Source organism: Vipera berus (genome assembly GCF_964194415.1).
Source record: "Vipera berus genome assembly, chromosome: Z".
NCBI lineage: Eukaryota > Metazoa > Chordata > Lepidosauria > Squamata > Viperidae > Vipera > Vipera berus.
In genome coordinates, this window is record NC_138205.1 from 124,954,875 (window position 1) to 124,967,169 (window position 12,295).

Below are 12,295 nucleotides of genomic sequence, written 5' to 3' on the forward strand. Positions count from 1 at the left end.
ATATTTATTTATTGGTATGTTGATTACAGTATATTGCAGATGGTGCGGCTAGGCTCCTGCGTGTCTGGTTATTTTTATTTTGGCACAGCCTGTTATCGGACATCCATTCCACTGATGTGTTACTCCATTAATGCTGGTTGCAATTTTACTCCACCAGTTGTAGCAAAGAGCTGATGTAGCAATTTCTCCTTCTAGTGGTCATTTTAATCATCAGTAGCTTCTGCGCCAAACTCAACCACTTTGAAAAGGCTGATGTGTTCAACAAAAGGTTATGTTTAAAAATATATATGGAGAAAAAAAATGTATTAAATCTCTTTGGAAGCAAGCATTAATAGCCAACAATGTTATTTGAGAATAAGTACTGAAGTTGGACGCTTCAAATAAGGTTCTGGAGATATGCTTTTCAATGTGTGGGAATATCCACACAACACTTCTTAAGTTTTTTCCCCTCAGGAATCTATGTCAGGCATATCAAACTCGCAATGTCACGTGATGTCGTGCAACGTATCGCGACTTTTTCCCCATTGCCGGCAATGGGGAGGGCGCGGTTTCGTTGTGATGCATCCGGCCCGTGGGCCGGCAGTTTGACATGCCTGATCTTATTAAAGCAACCATGTCCCCCTGTGGTGAAATGTGGATTTCCAGAAGGGAGGGGCTGCATTCCAGAGGACCAAGAGACAGCAAAGTTTTGATTGGGAGAAAAAGTTAAAATGGGTCCTCCTAGCAATTCTCAAAGTATACCTTTAATGATGCAAATGGTTTGGCAAGATTTCTGTCTATGGCTGAGGACCAATAAAGGAAAGTGCTCAAAAGTAACTCTGTCTCTCTTGACTTCTGGAATCTGACACAGACTTCCCAGATTTTGCAGAAGTTTGAAAAAGATGCAGCTGCTGTAAAAAGGGCAGTGTGCTTGCACTTTTGTGCACTTCAAAGCCTCTGTTCCAAATCCTTTTTCTGAAGAATGCACCATAATTCAGCCATACCTGGACAGGGGAATTGATTTATGATTAACTCTTCTCCTGTCCTTTTGAGCCAGTGGCAAGCTGAAGCACCACTCTTGGGCCCAGTCCTTTTAAAACACAAACATGATTGTGATTGGGTCATATTCTTTCTGTCATCACTAAAAGTAATCCTCGAATTATGATCACAAGTGGGACCAGAATCTGATCAAAATTTGGGCACTTGGTAACTGGCATGTATATTTGCAGACCCTTGCAGTATCCTAGGGGTCATGCAATCACATTATAGTCATAAAAGAGCCTTGGTGGAGCAGTGGGCTAATGCCTCCTTAAGTAACACCAGCTGCCTGCAATTAGTGCAGGTTCGCATCCCACCAGGCTCAAGGTTGACTCAGCCTTCCATCCTTCCCAGGTAGGTAAAATGAGGACCCAGATTGTTGGGGGCAATAAGCTGACTTTGTAATAATGCCGCTTGGGGTGTGTGTGAAAGCCCTAACAAGCAGGCATATACATAGAATGAAGGCTACTGCTAAGCTTGTAAGCCGCCCTGAGTCTTCGGAGAAGGGCGGGATATAAATGGGATTAAAAAAAATAAAAATAACTGCAAAGACCAGTCGTGGTGTTTTTTCAGTGCTGTTGTAATTTCAAACAGACGCTGTATCAAGGACTACCTATATTCTACAAAACAAGTAAAAACAACCAACCAACTAGAAAATGTTGGCCATTCTTCTTGGCTTGCCATGTCCTTCGGTGGTGCATCGAGGGGCCATTTTCTATTCACACAACATAAGTTTTTCTTTCTAGCTTTTCAGCTCCTGTTTCGCATGAGATTTCAACCCAACTCCATTCTTGTCTATATGTTTTGCCTTTGTTTCCCCCCCTCTTCCATGCTTTTTTCCCCAATTCTTCTGTTTTTACTCCCTTGCATTCCTGGCAAGACTTCACTCCTTTAAAGGCAGGATCACAGTAGATCCACCTTTAAAAGACAGCACAAATCTGGGATATAACTCAGGTCTCAGACAGTAAAGATCCTGTGATCTATTTCCACACAGAGCAACAATACTACACCCATCTTTATGTAGTCTGAAAGCCTTCCACTTCTTAAATATACTTAAGTAAACCCCATTACATATTTGGGGCTTTAAAAAAAACTTTGTAGAAGCAGCCTCTTTTCCATGGCAACATCTAAAATAAGAGGTGACCTCCTCAACAATCTGGTGAGCATTTTCATGATTTTGGCCCAAACTGCTGTTGCTACATTTTTAAAGCTTTGTTTTAACTCTTTAAACAAAATTCCTTTTTGGATTACTGATCCAAAGTTACTTATTCCAGTTAGCAGATGGGAAGACAGACTGATATTTTCTATTTGCAAAGCTTCTTTTCCTACAAGGGTGGCAGGAACGGAGAATGGAGAATTACTGCTGCTGAATTGCTTTTCATTTAACTTTTATCCTGCCTTTTCATTGGTTTGTGTAAACAACTCTTCCTGTTTTCCTCACAACCCTGTAAGGTAGTTGAGATGAGAAGGATTGACCCAAAGTTCCCTAGCCTGCATTCAGGCCTAAGGCAGAAGTAGTACCCACTGTCAGCTGGTTTTTATGTGTAAGGAAGGTTTAGAATTCACCATCTCCTAATGATTGGCTCAAAGTCATTCAGCTGGTTTTCATGCCTAAGATGGGACCAGAACTCACCGTCTCCCGGTGATTGTTTCAAAGTCACCCAGTCAGCTTTCACGTGTAAGGGGGAGACTAGAATTCACATTCTGCTGGTTTCTAGGCCAGCAGCTTAATCACTTCACCAAACTGGCTCCCTTTTGAAGTAGGAAGAGGTGGCAAGATCATTTTCATTGATATCTTCATAATAACTCACAACTACACGGCAAATACTACTCCTACGGAGACAATACAATAAAGCAAAGACGTTTGCTAAATTCCAAAACAGAGAGGCCAATTCAAAATGAAGACTTGTTGGATAGCAGTGGCACAATAAATACAACAAGGAAGCTAAATACTGCGTTGGCAAGAGGGTGGATAGGGGGCAATGTTGAAAAGAATATTTTTAAAAAGTTTGCCAGTATCTGGTCTGCTTGTGTTCACAAATGAAAAGTCAATGTAAATCTTACCAGAGCTTAAGACAGTCAAAATTGGAAAGTGGCATATTTACTTTCAAGGAAGATTTTAGTTATCGGTACGTGAGTGGAACACCAAGGCAGATTCTGGATCTGCCTCTATAGAGGTATTCCAGGTGGTCCTCAACTTACAATCACAATTGGAATAAAAATTTATGTTGCTAAGCAAAGTGGTTACACCCACAATTATGACCTTTTTTGCCACGGTTGTTAAGCAAATCATATGATCATTGAGCAAGTCTGGCTTCCCCCACTGACTTTGCTTGTTGGAAGCTGCCTAATGATTCTCTGTCATCCATATCATGGTTGGCCCAAATATGCTTTTCCAAAAAGGCAACTGCATTTCTTTGTTTTTTTCCTTGAAAACATTTTGCTTCCCATCCAGGAAGCTTCTTCAGTTCTTCATAAGTTTCTTGGATGAGAAGTGAAATGTTTTCAGAGAAAAAAAACCAAGAAAGTCCAGGTCACATTTGGAAAAGCATCTTTTGGACATGCTGAGCAAGGTATTAAAACTTTTTAAAAAACTCGGATGATTTGCTCCATTCGAAGTTGGAGGTGGACTAACCTGCTGTGTTTTGTTGTATCTCATTTTTAGCTTCTGGGCTTTCCTCTTCACCATCAACTCCCACCCAAGGAGTCAAGCAGCCGGCATTTCCACTTGAATACTACAGACATGAACCAGAGAGGCTAGACACACGGATTCACACCCCCTCTTCTCCTCCAGATACTGGCCAAAGGTTTAGCCTGCCTCCAGGGCAGGGCACTGCCAAGCCACCCTCTCCAACACCTGTCTGTTGCGTTACATCAAAAGTAGTAAGTACAGCCTCTGAAAATTTTAAAAAATAAATCAAAAGGCCTGTAGTGTGGGACTGGTACAGTGCTTGTGAGCATCCAAGCATTTATCACACTTTGTAGGCTGATGACACTTTCAATTCTTCTACTATGGAGAGAAATATTATTGCCCCTAGTTTGCACAAACGAGGGGAAACTGAGGCTGAGAATCCATTTTTTGCTTGCTGATGGCTGCCATAGAAGTTAGATGTGAACTAAATATCCATTTTGACTTCAGATTCTTTGGAGTGGAACCCATTGTGTGTCTACTTGAAAACAAGCTCCACTGAAATGTAAAAATAACCATGCAGAGGATTTCTGTGAAGTCCTTGGTATTCTCTGACTTTAATTATTTGCTTACAGACATTTTGTTACCCAACTAGTAACATCATCGGTATTAGTTAGTGTGGGATTTGATCCATGATGATATTCCCTAGATGGGTAATGAAATATCTGCAAGCAAACAACTAAGCTTAGAAAACACTCAGGACTCCACAGTTCAACCCTGAGCTAGAAATATTCTATTGTACAGTAGATGGCCTTATTTGTCCTGGCTTCACACTACAGAAGATGGAAGATCTAGTTTTGCTGCAGATTTAACAGCTTATTTTTACAAAATGCTTGCCCATGAGTAACTGAACTTCTGTGTGATCACTTAACATTATGATCTTATTTGGTGATCCAGCAGTCACAAATTAACCACAGATTTGGGGTTTCTACAACCCAATAAACTAACCTGCGATTGGTTAGATTGTAATTTAATGGGTCTGGCGAATGTTGATTGTGTGAATGAATGTATAGATAATCCTTGACTTACAACCATAGTTAAGCCCAACATTAAGAGAGACAGTTGTTAAGTGAATTTTGCCCCATTTTACATTCTTTCTTGCCACAGTTGTTAAGTGAACCGTTGCAGTTGTTAATAACACAGATAAGCAAATCTGGTTTTCCCATTGACTTTGCCTGTGAAAAGTTCACAAATGATGATCACATGACTCCAGGACACTGCAATCGCCAGGAGTCAATTGCCAAGGGTCTGAATTTTGATCACATTACCATGGAGATGCTGCAATGGTCATAAGTGAGAAAAACTATCATAAGTCAATTTTTCAGTGCCATGGTAACTTGGAACAGTCATTAAATGAACTGTTGTAAGTCGAAGACTATCTGTATGTAAAATGATGGCACCTAAGAACCACAGCTCACGGATATTTGGAATTTAGGCATATTAGCTAAGTGGGTTGAAAAAGGAATATACCCATATTTACATTTCAGCTACAAGTAGTCTTCAGCTTTCAATTGAGACCAAAATTCTGTTGCTAAGCGAGGTATTTGTTAATTGAATTGTGCCTCATTTTATGACCTTTTTTCCATAGTTAAGAGAATCACTTCGATTGTTAGGTGAATCATATGGCCATTAAGCAAATCTGTTTTCCCCCATTCCCCCAGTTGTTGGAAGCCAACTAGAAAGTTTACCAAATGGTGAACACATGACCCCAGGACAGTGCATCCATCATAAATACAGGGCAGTTGCCAAGTGCCCAAATTTTGATCATGTGACCATGGAGATTCTGCAACGATCATATCACTTTTTTCAATGCTCTTGTAACTTCGAACAGTCACTAAACAAGTGCTTGTAAGTTGAGGACTACCTGTAATTCTAGTACACTGATTCCAATACAGTGCTGTGTTTCATCAAAGTGCACTGATGAGGTTACCTAGTTGGGTAATGAAACATCTGCAAGAAAACCACCCAGCTCAGAAAGCACCAAAGATCCCTCATTTCAACCTGAGCTATAGATATTCTCCTTTATTAGTACTGTTCTTTTCTCGAATGCTAGTATGATGAAATGACATTTTATTGTTCTGTTCAAGTGTAACCTATGAGAAAGGAAAACAGGTAGGCAGAAGGTAGCAGTTTCCACAGAATATGATTTTAAAAAGTCAATATGGTAGCTATGATGGTGCAATGGAAGGCCTGCTCATTTTTTAAAGTGCATTGCACGAAACCCTTTTGTGTAGAGCCTGTGATTTATAAGAAGCGATTTCTTACCTGTAGAATTCCAATCCTTTTTTCTAAAGTATTTCTGCTTTTATGATTTTAACAGTAGCCTAAATAAAAATTTTAACTTCCAACATAGATGAGTTGTGGGGGAGTTTTCATTTGCTAAAATTTACTTGAAGCTGAATAAAGTTCAAGGCCCTAAAACAGGGGTAGGCAATCTCGGCTCTTTTATGACTCATGGGTCTTCAACTCCCAGAATTCCTGAGCCAGCTTGGCTGGCTCAGGAATTCTGGGAGTTGAAGTCACATGAGTCATAAAAGAGCTGAGGTTGCCTTCCCCTGCCCTAAGGTAAGAATTGATCGATATCAAATAGGCAGCAATTGTAAATATGAACAATCTTATGAAAGTGTAACTTCTTAGTAATGAGAGAAGATTTAGCATTCCATTTGTTACTCGAAAAGCCAAGTTATTTCTAGAGAATCCATCTGAAGATAGCAAACGTTAACAAAAGCGTAGTTTTGCTATGGGAAGCTCAGCTCCTGTCCTGTAAACTCTATCACATTTTACTCTGATTCTGTAACTTGTATTTTCTCAATTGCCTAAGATTGCTTGTGTGTCTGTTAACAAGAGACCCTGTCTGACTCTAACGCATTGCAAAATATTTTGCAGTGTTTGTTCAATGTTTTCTCAACACTGGCAGCTTTGAGATGTGTAGACTTCAGTTCTGGAAGTTGAAGTCCACAGATCTTAAAGCTGCCATGGTTGAGAAAACACTGCTTTAACTTAATTCCTTCAAAGAGAAAAGCTTTTCTCTCCTGTGGACTAAGGGTGCTGCTAAATTTGACTCTTCACCTTTAAGTCCACCAAGGAAATAGGATTTTTAGCAACTATAAAATGGACTCAATTTCCCTTTCCCCTCTCCCTTTGGAGAACACTCAAAATGGGTGCATTATGGTCATGGTTGAAAAAGAAAAAATCAACCAGGGGTGTGTCATTAGACATTCAGGTAAAAACTATATCTTTGATTTATGCATATCCCCCAAAACACAAGGACTTCAACATTATTGAATTAAGCTTCTTCATTCATCAATGACTAGGTTTTTTAGAATAGATCAGGCTAAAACACGATTGTTTTCTTTGGGTTTATGAACTATGTGAATGGGACCATTGCTATTACTTGTGGTTTGTTAGTTACTCATGTCCTTAAACCTAGGTTAGCATAGTGTGTACACATAAGCATTGCAAGTAGTCCTCGGCATACAACTACAATAGACTCTGTCCCTTGTAGCTGTACGTCATGGTAGTAAAATGGGTTGGTCATGTGAATTTTTTTGTGGTGGTTGTTAAGCAAACACTGTGGTGGTTAATCAAATGATTTGCTATGAGAATGGTTTTGCCAAAAATGAAGTTCTTTTTTTTTGGCAAAACCATCGTAAAACATGGTCATGTGACTGTGGTATTTTGCAAACAACTATAAATGTGTCTGTGTTGCTGAGCACCCAAAATTTGGTCATGTGACTGTGGAGGGACCCTAACCATCATAACTTCCAGTCCTAGTCAAGACTTTCCTTTTGGGGGGATTGGTCGTAAGTTGAGTACTACTATATCTAATGTTCATGTAGCTCTCGTAGATAATCCCATTAAAATTACAAACTGCCAGATTGTTTCAACTTTCCTGGTCTCCTTGTAGTAATTCTTGAGCTAAGATATTCCACCTTTGTGCAACATCTTTTCTACCTCAGTTAAATTAACCATGGTTTGTGTAACAATCTGCTAAATTTGCAGGAGTCTCTGTATATAAACTAACTGCACCAACAGGGTTTCTTAACATATTAGGTTGAAATCTCGGTGTCTCAGTGGGCCAGTTCCTTGTATGAATGTTGTTATGGTGTTTCACCCATGCCCTGTGTGAAATAAAAACCTGGAATTTTAAACCTTTCTTAGAATTAAGTTTTGTACGTTCACTGCAATGTCCACATAGCCTGGATTAGAGCGTTAATGATTCTTATTTAACTGAGAATACAGAGGTTGCTTTAAAAGAATTTAGCAATGAGATTGCAAGCTTTTCCTGGGGGTAGGTAAATCCTGGCCTTATTGGGGCTGCAGAAATCCAGATCACCATTAAGATGCCTGTAGACCACTAGATTGACCAAATTCTTCCATGCCGTAATAAGGTTGAAAGAAAACAAATAAGGGGGGGTTTATAGTCCAAATGGCCCTCTCTCTTTTTTCCCCCAGGATGGTTGATTCTTCTACAAAAATAGGTATATGTAAATATTATTTGTTCCCAAGGTGCAAAGACTTTCTTAGTTCCAAAAGTTCGAAGTGGCTGTTATGAAAACAGTGAAGTTCCCTCCCAAATCTGAGGGAGGGTGGGTGGGTGGAGTCTTTTCACTGGCCTTCAGGATTGCAAACAGCGTCTACAGCTGCAAGCACCCTGCAGGGTCATTTCTGGGCACAGAAAGCTCTGAGAAATTCTCCAAGCAAATGGCTGTTGTTTTTTTAACCTGCCCTTTAGCCAAGAGGTGGTAAATTGCTCAGTCTGACTGTTCAACTAGCCTACCTTATGAATAGTCCCATCACTTCCTCTGAATTTCTGAAAATAGCAAAGGAAGAAGAGTGCAGTTGGTCTTTCACTGAGTTGTGTTCCTTTCCTTCCTTCCCACAAAATAAACACATTTCTTTGCCTTTGCACCTTGTAGAGCTCTCTCACTTGTGCTGTAGAGTAAGGGTGAGAAAACACGGTGAAGGTTAAATATGAAAGGGATTATCTCTTACTTCCTAATTTTTGATGCTTTTTTATGTGATGGCATAATACTAGTTTCCCCCTAAATCTGCTGCCCAATAAAATAGTTGCCTCTACTCCTGAGAGAAGCAAAAATTGTATTTTAAAGAAAAGAGGCTGGAGGGTTGATTTTTGAGGTTTATAGTATTCATCCAGCCACTGATGATTTATGCAGATATTTTTTGTGATTCAGCCATGGTATATTTTATGCTCTGGTGAAAATTATATTAAAAAGGGGAGATTTATTAATAACTGTGCGCTGGAATTTCATGACTCTGCTATCGTGTTTTTCAACCTTGGCAACATTAAGATGTGTGAACTTCAACTCCCAGAATTCTCCAATGTGTATGGACCAATTCCCAGGATTTCCCAACCATTATGCTGGCTGGGGAATTCTGAAAGTTGAAGTCCACAGATCTTAAAGTCACCAAAGTAGAAAAACAGTTTTTTTTTAAAAAAAATCCCATTTATATCCCGCCCTTCTCCGAAGACTCAGGGCGGCTTACAATCTAAAGCACAAATCAATGTGCTTGTAAACCATCTTCTCAGTAGTTTATTGAGCAAACCATAAATGGTACTCACCCATTATAGTGAGCCCTAAAATAATTAATAATAATAAATAATAATAATAATAATAATAATAATAATAATAATAATAATAATAATAATAATAATAATAATAATAATAATAATAATAATAATAATAATAATAATTTTATTTGTATACCGCCCTTCTCCCGAAGGACTCAGGGCGGTGAACAGGGCAAACATATAAAAGTACAAGAATAAAAAAAATTAAAAAAGAATTAAACAAGATGACCAAGTTACAACAGTAGATTAAAATCCATTAAAACGACAATAAAACCCAAACCCATCCCCCATGATGATGATGATGATGATAATGATAATAAATAAAGTTGGAAGGGACCTTGGAGGTCATCTAGTCCAACCCCCTGCTCAGGTAGGAAACCCTATACCATTTCGGACAAAGGGCTGTCCAGTCTCTTCTTAAAAACTTCCAGTGTTGGAGCATTCACCACTTCTGGAGGCAGGTTGTTCCCCTGGCTAATTGTTCTAACTGTCAGGAATTTCTCCTTAGTTCTAGGTTGCTTCTCTCCTTGATTAGTTTCCATCTGTTGCTTCTTGTCCTGCTTTCAGGTGCTTTGGAGACTAGCTTGACTCCCTCTTCTTTGTGGCAACCCCTGAGATATTGGAACACTGCTATCATGTCACCCCTCACCCTTCTCTTCATTAAACTACACATACCCAATTCCAGCAACCGTTCCCTATATGTTTTAGTCTCCAGTCCTCTAATCATCTTTGTTGCTCTTCTCTGTACTTTTTCTAGAGTCTCAACATCTTTTTTACATCGTGGTGACCAAAACTGGAAAGTAAAACATTTGTGAAGTGGTGTTTTGCCCCATTTTATGACCTTTCTTCCCACCCTTGTTAAGTGAATTATGAGTAGAGAATATAGAATAGAATAGAATATAGAATAAAATACAGAACAGAATATAAAATAGAATGTAGAATAGAATAGAATACAGAATGGTATAGAAAATATAATATAGAATAGAATAGAGCTGGAAGGGACCTTGGAGGTCTTCTAGTCCAACCTCAAGCAGGAGAGCCTATACCATTTCAGACAAGTGACTGTGCAGTCTCCTCTTAAAATCCTCCAGTGATGAAGCACCTACAACATCTGGAGGCAAAGCTGTTCCACTGGTTAATTGTCCTCACCGTTAGGAAGCTTCTCCTTAATTCCAGGTTGCTTCTTCTATTGCAGTTGTTAAGTGAGTAACACTGTTGTTCAGTGGATCCGGCTTCCTCATTGTCTTTTGCTTGTCAGAAGGTTGCAAAAGAGGATCATTGCAGCCAAAATATAATTTATAAAGCCATCATGGCAAGGTCCTAGAAATATAGTAAGCTGAAAGCCAGCAAACTAGAGAGGAGAAAAGAAAAGAATTTCGATTACTTATCCAATCATTCAATAAAATAATAATAAAAACCCACATTGTAAGACACCCAGAATCCCTTGAAGCATGTAGCATATAGGTTATAGATTTTAGTAAGTTAGTTAATTGTAATTAATTAGATTAATGGGAGCTTTTATAGCTAAGTCCGAACTAGAACTCACAGTCTCATGGTTTCTAGCCTGGTGCCTGAATCACTAAATAAAATTTGTTGGCTTATTTGCTAACCATTGACTAAATGCTGTTCTTTTCTACCTGATCTTACAGGCTATGTATATAATAAGTATATATGTATGTACAGCATGTATATACCTCATTTCATCAGTATATGCACTGAGATATGTTTCTGTGTGCACATGCTCACATTCACATACTTTCACAGAGGTTGTCCTACTCCAGGAGGATGGAGACTCATTGATTTTGATGGTGGCTTTTCTTAACCACCATGTCCCAGATCTTATTAACTAGGCTGCCTGGAGAACAGAAAGGAACAATGGGATTTGCAGGAAAGGAGAAGAGGAAAAGAAGAAGGTGTAACAAGCCAGATTTATCTGTTAGAAAATCAAGTACTTTCAGGAAGTTCGTTCATCGTAAACAGGGAGGATGCCTCAGTTAAGATTTGGAAATGTATTTTTTGCTTGAGTATTATTCTGAACTCAAAATAGTTACTAATGCCAATTTGTCACTGTCCTACTTTCATTTCAAACTAGCAAAATCGTATAAGCACCGTGGTCTTCATTGTTTTGCAGTAAAAGTGCCTTGCAATCTTTTCATCAGGAACAGGGTAGTCCTTCATTTATTTAGTATCTGTTCAGAGTTAAAACAGCACTGAAAAAAGTGACTTTTGACCAGGCCTCACACTTAACAATAATTAAAGCACCCCTCTTGGCATGTATTTATGTCAGTTGCAGCATCCCAGGGGTCATGTGATCACCCTTTGCAAAGCTTCCCAGCCAACTTTTGAAAAGCAAATTTGCTTAAAGACATGGGATTTACTTAAAAACTATAGTGATTCGCTTAAAAACCATGGCAAAAAAAGTCATAAAATCAAACTGATTCAAAGTGGTTTACCTTAACCTATAAATTAATACAATGGTCCCTTGCCTTTAAAGAACTTTTAATTGTATAGTAAGACTATTGTTTTACAGCTGTTTCTGACATCCTTAAAATATGTTGCTCTTTTAAAATCCCTCAAATCGGTTTTAGTTGTTTTTACTATTTTATTCTAACTTACTGGGAGTTCCCTAAGCGACATTTGGAAATGTGGGTCGTAAAATAGCCAAAATAGAATCCGTAAAAGACACATAAGGGAGTGAAAGGTTCATATCATTATTAAATCTTACTATGATGTCCGCCAGGAGAAGGAAAAGTTGCTTTATAACAGTGATGGTGAACCTTTTAGAGACCATGTGCCCAAACTGCAACCCAAAATCCACTTATGTATCGTCGGGTGCTGGGTGGGCGTGGCCCATTGGGTGGGCGTGGCCCATTGGGTGGGTGTGGCTGTGGTGGTAACAGCAGACTGGGTGGGACTAAAAAGTTCAATCAGTCAATTCCAACTTTTTTTTTTCCTGGGAGAAGTTGAAATTGATTGATTGAACCTTTTTTTTTTGT

At 39.0% G+C, this 12,295-nt stretch overlaps 1 protein-coding gene across 2 annotated transcripts in view; it reads left to right on the forward strand.

Moving 5' to 3' along the window:
• PRKAG2 (protein kinase AMP-activated non-catalytic subunit gamma 2) overlaps window positions 1–12,295 on the forward strand; it is a 221,055-nt gene that overhangs the window by 127,211 nt on the left and 81,549 nt on the right. For both annotated transcript variants that reach the window (XM_081343218.1, XM_081343219.1), the window contains exon 4: window positions 3,683–3,900. In XM_081343218.1, coding sequence (XP_081199344.1) covers window positions 3,683–3,900 — 218 coding nt within the window. The remainder of the gene's footprint in view (window positions 1–3,682; window positions 3,901–12,295) is intronic.